The sequence below is a fragment of the Chlorocebus sabaeus genome, chromosome 23 (assembly GCF_047675955.1).
Source record: "Chlorocebus sabaeus isolate Y175 chromosome 23, mChlSab1.0.hap1, whole genome shotgun sequence".
Lineage (NCBI taxonomy): Eukaryota > Metazoa > Chordata > Mammalia > Primates > Cercopithecidae > Chlorocebus > Chlorocebus sabaeus.
In genome coordinates, this window is record NC_132926.1 from 46,054,942 (window position 1) to 46,070,312 (window position 15,371).

Below are 15,371 nucleotides of genomic sequence, written 5' to 3' on the forward strand. Positions count from 1 at the left end.
CTTTCTTCTACATGGATATGCCCTTTGAGACAGGAAAGGACTCAGACTTTAATTGCAGCGGGTTTTACCACAGAAATGCTCACTGTGGGCCTCTCACAGGACGTTTAATGACATCACCAGAAAAGAAACAGGCCGACTGGGAAGAAATACAGGCTTTAGGGCTCTGGAGGGGCCTCTGGAAGGTGCTCTCAGCGTGCCCAGGACATCCTGCTCTTGTTCATTTTTAAATGGAGTCGTCTCAGGGAAGACTTAGTTAAGCGAAGATGAAGGCTGATTCATCTATTATCCAGGGGGTGTTTCAGAGACAGATCAGCTAAGATGCTCAGGTGGCCAGGGAGTTGCAGCTGTCACTTTGCTAGAAATGGGCCCCCAGGAAATGACTGAGGAGTGACAAGCTACGCACATTCTTTTTTTTTTTTTTTTTTTTCCTGTTTGCTTCCTCCTCCTTCCTTCCTCTTTTGCTTTTTTCTCCAGTCCTCCTTCCATCCTGTTTCTTTCTAAGATTTCATCCCTGAACTTATAAGGGCTAAACAGGCTATTGTCTTGGGACTGATCTTGACTGACTCACAATTTTCTCTTCAGAAACTAAAGTCATCCTCTGCAACTAAAGTAAGATTTGATTGACACACTTTCAAAGGTGGTGTGGCGTAACAGAAACAGTGCCAGAATCAGGAGATTTGGCTTGTGATCCATCAGTAACTAGCAGGATGAACTTGAGAGTCCATTTCTCTCTCTGGTCTCAGTTTCTTGGTCTATGAAATGGGGTGAAGTTAAACTAGATGATTTCAAAAGTTACTTGCAATCTTACACTCACAATTCTAGTCAATATTTCTGGAAGACAGAGAAGAACTCTTCCAAAGGACAGTCTGCCAACTTTTCCTAGCTAAATTCAGGGAGAGCTCCAAGCCTTGAACCCATAGGACTAGGGATGCATATGCATGGGATTCTAGGCTTTCTGTGATAAATTCCAGGGCTGTATTACTGGGGCTGGGATGTGGGATTAGGTCAAGTTCCCCAAAACTTAGTTTCTTTCCAAAAGTGTCTGTGTGAAAATCCATGGAGTTGCTGAAGCAGAGTTGAGGAATAGTGTTATCCTCAAAGTCCTCATGTCAGGGCCCCCTGAGCACACGGGTGCAGTACTCTGTATGGCACGGAGCCCCTGGGCAAGCTGGCCAAAGACTCTTTTTCCATATTGTTGGCTTCTGAGTTCCATCCCCAAAAAACCACAAGGGAGCTGAACAGCTCAAGTGGCCTCACCAGGATTTCATTGAGGACAAAAGAAAACCAACTTCTCAAATATTAACTCATTGGTTCCTGTGGCTAGGTGTGTGTGTATGTTCAGGGGTGTGTAAAGAATGACACCAGGAGAAATGGAGGTTGGGGGTTTAGGAGGAAGGGATAGATCTAAGCAGAAAAGTCTCAGCTTGGAGTAGAATAACTCAGGATAGAATCAGAAAGAAAGCTGTAAGGGCTCTGAGGGGTGAAGGAGTTTCTTCAGGTCATAGGTAGTTAGTAATAGACCTAGGGCTCTTGTTGCATTCCATCAAGTCCAATCCTTTTTCCATTGCTCTTGAAAATGCACATGTTTGGAGGATAGCAGACAGATTTGGAAAGTCTGACATCCAGAAGACACAGGGGGTGTCTCCAAAGTGATCAAGGCTAGCCCTTTTCAGCACTCACTGTTCCTCTCCATGTGGGCTTTCAGCACCCGTGTCCCACAGTGGCTGGACCACACTCTACTGTCACACATGGATGACTTATGTAGCACACGCCCCACAACGAAGGCTCAGTCCCTCAGGCCACTGAGTCTTCCTGCGCCAAGGGCTTTTTCCTGGTTAACCGAGTGTGGCTTTCTGCCAGGAAGCTCTCTCTCAATCCTCTTGCCTTCCTGCTGCCCAGTCTGGCATCTCTGCCACTCTCTAGGTGTACAGGGGTTAGCAACGCCTTCAGCCCCGGTGCAGCAGCCTGTGGGTTGAGAAGGTGTCAAAGCTGGCAGTCCACCTGCCTCCAACTGCCCCAACAAACGAGCTCTTTTCTGAATTGCTCTGCATGGCCCCAGAGCAGCAGAAAGCAGCTGTGAATGGAAGGCTGAGAAGATTTCAGAAAACTTTGACCAAAATCTTCTGGGCTGACAGTGGCCTCTTCCACTCTCCCTATACTGAGGTCAGTGTGCCACACCACCTGGCCCTGGTCCCAGGAAGAACACAGATGCTGTGGTTGGATGGGCTGGGGGCAATCACAGGGGCATGGGTCCGATGCCATCCCTCCAGGATGAACATAGGAAAGGATGGAAACAATAGGGGGCTTCCCAGTTGGAGCCCCCCAGTTCCTAGGCTTCCCTGCATAGAAAAGACCAATCTGTTGGTTTCTGAATCTAATCTCATCAGCCAAAGCTGTTCTGATTAAAGACTGCAGGGTTCTCCTCAGCCAGACATAGTCTAATAAAGAAAAAACTCAGGTCAGAAAAAGCAGATCCCCTAGGACAGTGGTTCCCAACCTTTCTGGCACCAGGGATCAGTTTCGTGGAAGACAATATTTCCCCAGATGGTGGCAGGTGGAAGGAGTGGTTTTGGTGTGAGATTCTTCCATCTCAGACCATCAGGCGTTAGATTCTCATAAGGAACGCACAAGCTAGATCCCTCACGTGCACAGTTCACAATAGTGTTCAGACTCCTATGAGAGTCTAATGCCACTGCCGATCTGACAGGAGGCAGAGCTCAGGCAGTAAAGCTCGCTTCCACCACTCACCTCCTGCTGTGTGACCTGGTTCCTAACAGGTCACAGACCAGTACTGGGAAGGTGCCTAAATTAGGGAAGGTGCCTAATTTAGAAGAAAGTTTAAAGGAGGGTGCAAAGAGATAATGTCAACCCAAAGTCTATGTGTAGGGATGTCTGGGAGGCTCTCCACCAGTCCCTCTAACATTTTTATTCACGATTGGATAGAGAGAAGTACTGAGATTTCTCTCCCTAAAATAGGTTTCCAATAAGTGAATATAATTTAAAACAACCACTGCACTTCACGGATTTGGCCGGCTGCTCTGGCTGTAAATGCCTGGGAATTAACTAGACTCAAGAAGTCGTTGGAGCAAGGAATGGCCCTGTAGGCCAGTCACCTGTGACTGAAGGTAAACCATGCAGGGCATCATAGTTTCCAAGAGGAATGACAGAGCAAACACAGACCCATGACATCTAGACATCTGACATGGCCCATAGACTGCTTGCCTGGGATGGTTTGCTTTCTGCCCTCCTGGTCTTGGAAGCGTGGCTGAGCTGATTCTGAAGCCTCCCAGTAGAAAATCAGGGCTTGCTTTAACCTACTGTCTACCACCAAAGGCCTCAACCACTACAACTTTTGCCGGGGCCAGCCTGGTTAGTGATGAGGACAGAGTCTTCAGAACGTGGATGTACTTTATTTGTGGTAATCTATGTGCAGCATGTGAGGGCATTTTCAGGGCTCCTGGAGGCTGACTGTGTCTCCTCAGTTCCCAAGTTCCTTGTCTGATAAGCAGTCTTGGGGATCCCCTTTACAGCAGGGGGTGAGCAACCTGGAGGTTGATGACTCTGAGCCAAAGGCATCCTTCTCTGACCCTGAGGAGGCCTTGTCTCTGGGACCCACAGCCACAGGTTTGAGGCTGTAGAGAGAGACCTGGGGCAGTTTAGGCAGCTCCTACAGGCCTGCTCTCTTGTTCACCTCCCAAGTCACTGACACTAACTGCCAGGCTTGATACCCCCTGGGGGCAGCAAAGGGGAAGTAGACAGACCTCCTCAGCTTACCAGTGAATGACTTTGACCAGGTTGCATAAGCCTTTTGAGCTGTCTCCTCATCTGTAAATAGGCTAACAATCATATTTATCTTACAGAGTGATTGTGAGAATTGAATGAACTAACATATGAGAAGCACTTAACAGATGCTTACTGTTTACTAAGTGGTCAGTTGTGAAGCTTCTAAAGAAACTCCAGGTATAAACTTTAAAGTTGAAGCTATGTTAATAACTTCATTGAAAGCAATGTCCTACATGAGACCATGAATAAAAATACATTGAAATAAAGAAAACTGCAGCTATAACTCAACAGATAAGGCCTGTGTTGGCTTACCACTCCTTTCTATGACAAATTACCACAAACTTAGTGGCTTAAGATCACGCAAATTATCTTACAATTCCAGAGGCTAGAGTCTGAAATAGGCCTCATGGGGTTAAAATCAAAGGCTGCATTCCTTACAGAGGCTGTAGGGAAGAATCCATTGCTTGTCTTTTCCAGCTTCTAGAAGCTGCCTGCATTCCTTGGCTAGTGGTTGCATCACTCAAACGTCAGCTTTCATCATCACATTGTCTTCTCTGACTCTGATCCCACAGTTTCCCTCTTTTTTTTTTTTGAGGCAGAGTCTTGCTCTGTTGCCCAGGCTGGAGTGCAGTGGTGCGATCTCAGCTCACTAGAACCTCTGTCTCCTAGGTTCAAGCAATTCTCCTGCCTCAGCCTCCTGAGTAGCTGGGATTACAGGTGTGCACCAACACACCTGGCTAATTTTTGTATTTTTTTTTTTATTAGGGGGGGGTTTCACCATGTTGGTCAGGCTGGTCTCAAACCCCTGACCTCATGACCCACTCCCCTGAGTCTCCCAAAGTGCTGGGATTACAGGCGTGAGCCACCACGCCCAGCCTGCCTCCCTCTTTTAAGTACCCTGATGATTATATTAGACTCACCAAATAATCCTGGATTATCTCCCCCTCTTATGATCCTTAACTTAATCACACCTGCAAAGTCTCTTTTTCCAGTAGGGGAATATATTTACAGGATTGGAGATTAGGATGTAGACACTTTTGGGAGGTCATGTTTCTACCTACCACAGGGCGTTACCCCAGGTGGCACATAGGTTCATGTAAAAACCCAACATAATAAAATTCCTTGTCAGCTAGTCAGCCTCCTAGTTTGCAGAATGGGACAGAACCTTTAGGAAACACTGCCCAACAGAGGCATTTGGTCGATCTCTGCTGTGTGGTGTATGTCCAATCTCAGTGCCCCCAGAGCAGACTATTCAAGAGATCCCAGTTGGCTGCCCAGAAATATGAAACAGGAAAGGAGGCGCTAGTATGGCTCTGAGGTCTGCTTGGATGGCTTCCCACCATCTTTTTCTTTTTTCCTCTTGGGACCAAGGTTGTGGGATATAAGGGAGGAAAAGGACAGCTCTTTTTTAGCTTCACATCAGCTGTCCCTGGTGCCCTGCCCAGAAAGACACCTACTGAAAAAGCCCTGCCAGCTGATGGAAAAGCTCAACCATGCTGATCTCTTTAAAAGTTAAATCTCTGAGCATTAATGCAGTGCTGAAGAAGTACTAATATTTTTGCCCGTGGGCAAAGCAACACTTGCTACTAGAGAAACAGGAGTGCTCTGCCAGCTCGTCTTGGCTCCAGAGAAAGGCTTTGCACTTGTGAAATGTGTTGCTCGTGAAACAATTTCAAGACTTTTGGAATGAATAGCTGCCACCCATACCCACTAGCTCCTCCACCAGCCCTCCCTATGCCACGTTTATGATGTCTGAGCTCCTGCTATGACTATTCCAGCCCCATGATGTCAACTTGGACTTGGCTGTTAAATAGGCCTCCTCTCCCTGGGGCTAGCACAAAGGAGGCCTGTCGAGAGGCAGCCAGGCTTCCTGACCACAATTTCCTGCACCTTTGCTCAAAGTGCCACATGTGAAAAATTTTATGGCTACTAATCAAACCAGGGCCTGAAATCACAGAGGGGGATGCTGACTGTCTGCCCTCCACAGTCCTCTTTGTTTGATTAGCCATTGTATCACTCCAGTGCTCTTTAGGATCTGAAATAAATGCTAAAGTGAATTTCCAAACAATAAAATTCACAATAAAAGCCACTAAATAGGGACCCATTGGTAACCACTTCCTGTAATAAAGTCCATATGTCAGCTTGACGCATTGCACCAGAGACTCAGGCCCTTCTCTCTCTGTAAATGCAGAAAAGCTTTTGTGTGCAGGCAACAGAGTTTCACCTGATGATAGCAGTGGAGTTCAGGGCCTCACAAAAGCAGGCAGGTGGCTCCAGGCTCCTGTCTCACCAGGTCGGCTCCTGTATCTCTGTGTGACCTCTTACCACAAAGTCTTCCCCTGTATGCCTGGTACCCCTTGTCTGCTTCCAAGGTGAAATTCTCCTTCTGGTTTTGGGATGCTTGATGACCTGAGCTGCCTCCTCCCCCATGATACTTCTCTCCTTTTCATCCCAACATACACCTCTGCTCCAGTCTCCTTCTCTGGAGTGTTGCTGAGAAAATTCCAACTGCCTATGGACCCCATGCTGAGACAGTCCTTTTTGCTCCAACCACTACTGTGCTCCCATTTCCCAGTCTGGTCCTCACCCAACTAAAGGCATCTAGGGACCTGCTTTCCCCAGGATGCCATCAACTCCAGTCAGCACAGCCCTCTCCCCTTCCCACCTGACTACCCATAGCACTGAATTCTGACCGAATGGTGGTCAGACAGTAGCCTTCTCACTGGTCTTGGTCTCAGGTACACAGGAGCCCTGCCAAGCCACTCTCCTTACTCAGCTCTCTACAAGAACAGAGATGGGTTCCACCTCTTCCTCTCTCTGAGTTCTCTGGATCTTTTCCAGGTCTGCTCCACCTTCCTAATACTGCATGTGATGTTCCAGGAAGGGTCTCTCTTGTCCTAGAAGTTTTATATCAAATAATATTTTTCTATCTTCATTTTCTCTTTTTGAAGTTGCTCAAAGCAATGGCCACATTCAAGAGTTGAATGTGAATGTCATATCCTTCCGGCTTTGTGAGACTAGGCCAACAGCTGGGATTGAGTCCACTCTGAACCCCATCTCCCCACCTCATCCAGACATGTCTTCCTTTTCCCAGAGGACTCCCTTGTGCTCACTGGGTAAGGGAGCTGTACCACCACATCATCACATTATCATATCCAAACCTGCCCCCGAGGGGATGACCCACTCATCAGGAACATTGTGGCAACACACAGCTCTGCTACTTGTGCGTTGTCCTGGCACACAAAGATACAGGTACAAGAGCCAAGGCGACTCATCACTGACAGTATTGTCAGGCTGGACACTGCTGGAGAATGTTATCAAGCTATTGTTAACTAGATGGGCAAATGCCAGCCCAGGGGCACCCCCGAAACAGTGTGGCAGATGCTACCCTGTAGCCAGCTTGTCATCATAAACGGGTCTCCATTTTCAGAGAAACTTGAACTAACAAAAAAGATGGTCCTCTGAAGCCCAGGGCTCTTGAGATATAGAAGAGTTGTTTGCTTGGCACTAGTGCTCTGGTCACCTTCCAAGAAGCAATTAGGTGAGGCCTGGCTTTGCATTTAATTAAGTAATTAATTGTTAATCTGAGTAGATAATATACACATATGGGAGAAAATCAATCAGTACTAAAGGTTTTCTTCTTTCTTATTTTTTAAGTCGGGCATCATGGAAGAAGGGGTGGTATATAATTTGCATTCTCCTTTCGTTCTTAGCAGCGAGAATATTGCTGGGTGTCTGTTCGCTGAATCTTGGCAGTGTGTCCTCCTAGCTCACTCAACTGTTAGCTTGCAGGCTGGGCTCTTGATCAGGCATGGAGCAAGCTGCCACGGACCTGCCCTGGACAGGCTCCCGGGGTCTGCTGGTATCTCCCCAGCTCTGCCATGAATCCCAACTTCCCTCAATTCATATTAGGATTGCTAGCTGCCTAATATGATCAGGGTCACACATTGGGATATTTATTTCCACGTACAGTTTAAGGAAAGAGCATTATCTCTTCTTTCAGTTGGCTATTAAATTGGAGGAGATGTCTGCTCAAAAGCAATGTCACAACAATAAACTCAGAACTCCCTAACATTGGAAAGTGCTCAAGATAGTGGCTTAGAGTTTCTTAATTGTCCCATTATGTATGGAGATAGGAGGAAGGTCAGGCCCTCACAAGTGGCTCAGGAGATTTGTCACACACATCTTCCTAACTGTAGGAGAGAGCCAGCTTTGAGATCTGTTGACAGTTAGTGCCAAAACAGATTAGGTTTCCCCAGAATTGTTAGAAAATGCACCTGATTCCACCAGGGAGCTGGGCAGTGGGGTAAAAGCTGCCTCCCTCCTTGCTGATACAGACGTCAACAAGCCCTGTTGTAACCACGCTGGTCCACACCCCGTTGGCACTCTTACTTCTATTTGTGTGGTCTAGATCTGCAAATTCTAGGTTAATGAATAATAATAGTAGCTAGCATTTATTGAGCACTGACATGTGCTAGGCACCATATTCAGTCTCTTATGTACATTATTTCATTCAATCCTTGTAACAACTCCATAAGGCGGGTCCTTTTGTTATACCAACTTTTCAGGTAAAGCAATGGAGAGTTCTAAAGATGAATCAACTGGCCCAGGTAGAGCCAGGGTTTGAATCAGGAAGTCTGTGCAAATACTATATGCTATGCTGTCTCATAATGTGCGTATGTAGCACCCTAAGTTTTTTTGGGGTGGTTACCTTAGGACTGTAAGATAGAGGTAGTGTTCTTTAGTACAAATTCACCAACGGGCTTTCTTTTCCAGAGTCGCATGCTGGTGGCTTGTCCACTGCATATCTGTATTATTTTGTGAGGATTGAAAAACACACAGACGCATAGACACACACAGACACACACACACACACACACACATACACACACAGTGTTTCATGTTTCTTACAAACCCAAACCAGCCCTGAAAAATGTTTCCAAGTCTTGTCAGCAGCCTTAAAAATGCAAAATAAAATTGGCCAGCTTCCTAAAAATGCCACTCCCCAGCACGCAGGTCCCAGACACGTTTGAGCATGCATCTTCATGGCTTTTTAGGCAGCCTGACCTTTTAGAAGGCTGGCCCAGGCCCCGGGGAACCGCAGCCAGCATATATACAACTTGGTCTCCTGGATGGTTACCAATACTCACGTTGATTTGCCACAGATTTTCCTTTGGTACCACTGCTTGCAGTTGGTGAAGTACTTCTTATTGGTGCCAATAACCTTCTGCACAGCGCACACATTGGGGCTGAAAACAGAAGCAGCAGAGTTAGGAAGATGATCAGCACGTCCACCCCACTTCAATGACTCCCACAATGTTGGCCTCCTTGGGTCACTGGAACTTTCTAGAGATAGAGGAGAGACAGACATTTCAGTCTTGGTACTGCGGATATCTTGGGTGTAGACTTTGGTTCTGTTTACCTACATTCCCATCAGCCCCCCATGAAAGCTTCCCCTGCAAAAATTGTTAAAATCTGTCTTATACATTGATGTAACTTCATGTAAGTATCCTTCTTCAACATGGGCAATTGATAAATGTAAACGAAAGCATCTCTCAGGCAGCTCTCCACACAGACACGTTCTGCATCCCTGGACCAGCTGCTTGGCTCCCAAAGACGAGCCGTTGTTATTGTCCATCCAATAAACCAGAGGTTTATAGCTGGCTTAAAGCATGGCTGGTTGCTGTCAGGACCCTGATAGGATAGGGGATACTCTCCCATTTAACTCTCAGTTGCTCATTACTTAGATACCAGCTCAGGTCTCACTTCACCCAGACAGCCTTTCTCCAATGTCCCAGATGACATGCTGCTTTCCATCCTCTGACAGTGGATGCAGTCCTTATTTGATGTTGGGTTCCAAACAGAATTCCTATAAGTGATGCAGGGAGGTGGGGGGTGTCTCTTCTCTGCATCTAACACTCAACAGAACCTTGAGGGCAAGTGTTCTACCTTGTTCTGTTGTTCACATTCTAGATGGGGCCTAGCATCCAAGCAGGGTGTAGAAGGAGCGTGAAATGAACTTGTTGATAATACTGCTCCCCAAACTACCCAGATCCAAAGAATCCTCAGGGACCCTGTGAAAAAGCAGAGCGTAAATGCCTGGGGGTTCTGCTAAGAAGCCTTTCCAGAACCATAGGATTTTAATTTTGTGTATCTTATTCACATACACCAAGTCCTGACCCAAACCATGCTCAGGCCAGGTGACTGTGAAAGCTTCATTAGGAGCCCCTAGGACTACGTAGGTGGTCACAGTTAGGAGAGGGTTGATGTTCCTGAGCCTGAGGCAGGCATGCATCTGACTGAATCACAAGTCAGCGAAAGCAAAGAAAACAAACAATACTGAGGGCTTTTACAAGACCTCCTAGCTCAGAGAACTTCAGATATCACCCAAAGGGTCAAGTATTTCTTTAACATCAACTTCCCTGTTACTTTAAAAATGCCATCCACAGACATCACTTGAGGTGAGGTGTATTTTTTAAGAAGACACCAATATTGCAGTAAGAACTACACCTACTGTCCCCATCATGATTCCTCTGCAGGAACTTAAACAATTCTCAAATATTCAGAGTCAGGCTTCTGGGTGGGAGTCCATTCAGCCCCTTCATTTCTCTGCCCTGTCTCTTCTACGGTGATGTAACTGTCACCTCTTGGCCAGTTTTTTGTTCAACAGGTGAAAGTGAGTGGGCCCAGGAGGGACAATGAGCATTAGTGAATGCATGTAAGGATCTGCGGGCAAGAGAAGTGAAGGCTGGAGAAGGGACCACAGCCAGAAGAGGCCTGTGCCTCCCTAGTCCTAGCTGGGACTGACCAAATCCTCCCGATTTCTGAATACCTGGTTTCTGTTTGCTGCCTAGGATTCACAGGTTAGACAGTCCTGGAACAACCCCTGAAGAGTCCTTGCTGGCCATAATCCAGCCTCCGGTCCTATTTATTGTTATAGAATCCCAGAAGCTCTTCAATCTGACCAAGCAGGAAACAATTACTGTCGATGAATTCCCTGCAACTTTCCGTAGGCGTTTGGCGAATCTTCAGTAAGTCTCTTGTGGATGTGGCTCCAACATTCCTTTGCTGAGTGTTTCCACCGCTGCTGTCCTTGTGGCAGCAGCAGAGGCTGGGGGCGGCTGTGACCCTCTCCTTCTCACATCGAGGAGTGTGGGTGGGCTGTGTACATAGGAAATTTATGCTGAAGCTTAATTGAAATGAGCAAGTCACTTCTGGGCCTTCTGCCTCAAGAATAACAGCACTGATGTTCAGCTTAGATTTGAAAACCAAGTGCTTCAGGAAATTCAGTTCAGTTTTTGGTTGTTGATGTTTGGAAGTGTGATCGTATTTTTACTTCTCTTTCAGTATTATTTTTCCCCTTCCCTATAGCAACACAGATATAGCTGGGAGTCAAGAGACCACATCATAGTTATTACTCTCCCAACAGCATTCTGTTTCTGAACTAAGTCACACCCTATCTCACTAAGCTGCAGTTTCACCACCTGTAAAATGGGAACATGAACAGTAGGTCTCGCTGTGTTGTGGCGAGGACGAAAGCAAAAGTGGCCATCAAGTGCTGCGCATAAGCAAGGCACAGCTGTTACTTCTTCCTTCGTATCAGGCAGCACGCTACAATTCCTTAAAATAGCAAAGTTTTCCTTCCCTTTATACCAGTTTCCACTTTGAATGAAAGGCTGGAGCTTGAACAGCGTTATCCATTTGCATGAGGTGCCACACCCATGTGTGCCAGGCCAGGCGGCCCTGTGGCATTAACAGGGACAGTTAGATCATAGTAAATACAACTGTGCCTGCAACCATTGTGCTATGGTTCATGTGCATGCACATCCAGATTCTACTGGGAGAGGGGTGCTCCTGTGACTTCTTAGATTACTCTGCCCATCACAGATTACAATAGGCCTTTCCAGCTATGCTGCAGGAAGCTAATCAAGAGGATTTGCCTGCAGGGGTATGGTGGGGAAGTTGATCTAATATCTGGAACTCATAATCAGGAGCATCTGCATTTCAGAAAAAAACTTTATTTTCCAGCTGGTCACCACTCTTCTGGGCTCTGAAGGGAAAGATGTTTGCTATAAAGATGGCTCTTGATGGAAAGCCCTCCACACCTTTGAGGATCCTTCACTGTGGCTGTGCAGAGAGATGCCCTTACAAGTGACACTGTTGCAAGGCATGCTATAAGGATCTTCTCCTGACTTAGGGTGAAGATACAGAAGAAACAGAAACCTCCAAAGCAGATTGAGGCACCCTAACATAACACAATTCATTGGCAGGAAAGGCAGAGAGACCAATGGAGAGGTGGGCAGAGACAATAAAAATGCCAGTTGCTCGCATTTTGATGTTGAGCCTCATATTCCTCTCATCTTTCTGACATCCCCCCCTCACTCTATTCTGCACACTGCCCAAGTCAAAGGTGATTCTCCCACTTCCAGAAAGACCCCAGGATATCCCCAGTGTTCTCCTGTTTCCGGGAGGGTGTTGACGCTGCAGCCGGGCCTGGTTTGATTTCACTCTGCAGGGTGGCCAGATGTGTTCCCAGCGGGTCCTCTCTCCCAAAGTCCCAAACTCCTGAAAAGCCTAGACTATAAAGCCACAAGCAGAGGAAACAAGGGCAACTATGCCCTACAAGGGGCAGCCTGTACCGGTACCAAGAGCACTCCTAGTGCAAGGAGCCAAGACAGTCAGAGCCTGTGAAGTCAACTCTATCACTCCCACCAATAAATTTTGATTTGAGTACAGATCTGTCCAGTCTCTTGGAGGTCTGGGCATTGCTTGTGGGTGTGAATGCCAGACCCTGATGGTATTTGGGGACTCCTCTGAGGAGTCACTACAAGATTCTACTCATATATAGGTGTACCTAGTTGTGAAAAAGAAGTTGGTGCAACCAGGTAGGCTGGAAGCTGCAGCAAAACCTGGGTATGTGCGACGCAGGTATGGCCTGGTTTTTGATGTTGAAATGTTGCCTGCCTCTGCCTGGGTCTGTGTTAGGGCCACTATCAGATCAGACCTGCTTGAGATTGTCTCCTAAAGTCAACACATCTTCAGTGTCTCAAAGGAATTCCTGCAACGATAGTGTCCTACATCTACAAACCCAGCTAATACTTTAAGACAGACTCCAATCCTGGTTCCAGCGCACACTTCAGGACTGTGGGAAAGTGGAACTACTCGGGACTGAGCTTCCCCATTTGAACAGTGTGTGTGAGGGCCCAGTGCATTCTCCTGCTCTTCATCAGGCAGGGCAAGAAGTGTCACACTGCCCTTGCTCTGCCCAGAGAGTAGTGTCGGGTGCCAGCACAATCTGAGTGCAGGGCCTGGCCAGGTGCACAGGAGCCTGGAGCACCTTGGATGCTGCCACCTTGTGTGGCCTAGGTTCTTGTCTGGAGTCGCTGGCTGGGGGCCTGGCTGGGTTGGAATAGGTGCACTGCTGGGTGAGCTTTGCCCTCGGCACCTTCCCACGGTGATTATGGCCAAAGAGTTGCCATTTCCCCCTTTTTCCAGTGGCTGGGAGCAGAAGCTGAAAGCGCTATCCGTCTCAGGCTCTTGGCCTGAGTTGAGGATCTCTGGTCCGCTTCCCTACTCACTTCCTCTACAAAGCGGCGGCCGACCGCTTTCCCTCCACGGTCCCGCATCTCCCTCCCTCTCTCCTTCCACTGCGTGCGGGGCTGATGTCCAAGCGCTCCACGCTGCCGGCTTTTAGTTCAGGCTTTGTTCCCTGCGCCCCCAGCCCACTTCAATGCCCCCAGCGGCGTGCGCTCCGAGCCCCGACGACCTGACCCTCCGCGGCCCCTGGCCGGGCGGCTCGGCTTACCCGTGCTGGCGGCCCCGGAGCCGGCTGTGCTGCAGCACCAGCTGGTAGGGCGACTTGGCGGGACCCGCCAGGGTCGCGGCGGGGTCCAGGGCCAGAGCCAGCGCGAGGGCCAGCAGCTGCACGAAGAGCGCCATGGAGCAGGACGACGCGCACCGAGCGAGCTAACGACACACGGGCGAGCGGGCAGCTCCAGGGAAGTGAGAGCGCCTCCGCCGCCCGGGCCAGGTTAAGTAAGCGGCGAGCGGGAGGGAGCGGACGCCAGGGGCGGGGAAGCTGGGCCGGCCCGTGCATGAAGGGCGGGCCGCCTGGCGCCTCCCAACCCGCGCGCCCCCGGCTGCGCTGGGCACCCACCCTGTTCCGCACTGTGCCCGTGCTCACAGTTTTCCCAGCCCTCGCCCACACTGCCAGCCCTCACTCCCTCCCTCCCTCTCTCGCCACAGGCTCCCTCGAACCAAGGGTATGGGCCGCTTAGGCCTCCTGTGGTTGCTTCCAAATGGGGACCTTGGGACTGAGGGACAGCTGTCTCTGGGGCTTGGGTCCTGCATGCTGGGGGCCCTCACTGATCTTGAGGCTACAGAACACTGCAGGGAGGGGTGAGGGGAGGCAGTGCTGATTCCCAAAACACTGTGGCCCATCAGACTCGTTTCTGCACCCCAGAAGCCGGCCCCCCTCCCCAGCTCCTCATCTCTAATCCCTCCACCCCCACCCCACCTGTCAAGCTCATTGAAAGACTGATGAGTAAATCGTGTGATCCACAGAAACGCCAAAAATGTGGGGCAGGTTTTGTTGGGCTCTAAGCTGCTTTTGGAGCCCGTGGGGAAGGGTGGGGTCCTCACCTTGGTACTAACTCATTCCTTCCTTCAGTAAACATCTCTGCAACAGTACCTGCCAGATACATGCTGCAAAGGCAAGAGTCCTGCCCTGGAGGAGCTCAGGGCAGGTAAACAAATTGTCACATGGTAAAGAGGTAATACTCACCCAAGCACCTATTAATGACCCATCAATTACTTGACACTGCTAGCCCTGGGGAGACACAGATGGATGAATAGAATGAGTGAGACCTAAGCCCTTTGTGAAAAAGCTCCAAGTTGGGGAAATCCACAACCCAAGCCAATGATGTTCCATGAAGAGTAGCTGAGGCTTTGGGAGTTGAGAGAGGCACCTGGCCCTGACAGGGTGATGCTGGCTCTGAGGCCTCAAAGTTGAAAAGGAGTTAACCAGGTAAACTGAGGCATGAATTCAGGAAACTCAAGTTATCTGGTTGACTGAAGCACAGGGAGGTGGAGTCAAGGGTGGGGAAGAAGGGAAGGAAGGTAGCAGGGCCCAGACTCCAGCTAAGAGCCTAGCAGGTGATGGGTGGAGGCAAGTGACATGGCCAGTGTCATGAGCAGGCTTAAGGAGGCAGGAAGAACAGGTAACCAGGAAGGGACCATGCAAGAGCTTGAACTATGGTGGTAGAGGCAGAGATGGGGAAGGCTGGGCAAATGTGAGGTGGGTAGGAGGTAATATTCCCAGTAGAACTTGGAGTCTGTATACAGACTGTACACAGGGGGAGAAAGGAGAGTCAAGGATATTGAAGGGTGTTTGTGGTCTGGATATTGTGGCAGGGGATGGTGCCACGTTCAGGATGAGGCACATGCAGGGTGCAGGCTTGCCAGGTAGGTGAGTGGTTTGGGACACCCTGAGTCTGAGGTGCTTGCGATTCATCCTGGTGAAGCATCCCATGAGGATAAAGCTGGATATGAGGATCGGGGGCTTGAGCAAGGGACGTGGGATGAAGATT

General features: G+C 48.8%; 1 protein-coding gene across 1 annotated transcript in view; it reads right to left on the reverse strand.

Annotated features, from left to right (window-relative positions):
* Window positions 1–13,804, reverse strand: part of TGFBI (transforming growth factor beta induced) — a 34,163-nt gene extending 20,359 nt beyond the window's left edge. The window contains exons 1-2 of the mRNA XM_008014536.3: window positions 13,589–13,804; window positions 8,934–9,032 (exon numbers count right to left, since the gene is read on the reverse strand). Coding sequence (XP_008012727.1) covers window positions 8,934–9,032; window positions 13,589–13,722 — 233 coding nt within the window. The 5' untranslated portion in view covers window positions 13,723–13,804. The remainder of the gene's footprint in view (window positions 1–8,933; window positions 9,033–13,588) is intronic.
* Window positions 13,805–15,371: the final 1,567 nt, after the last annotated feature.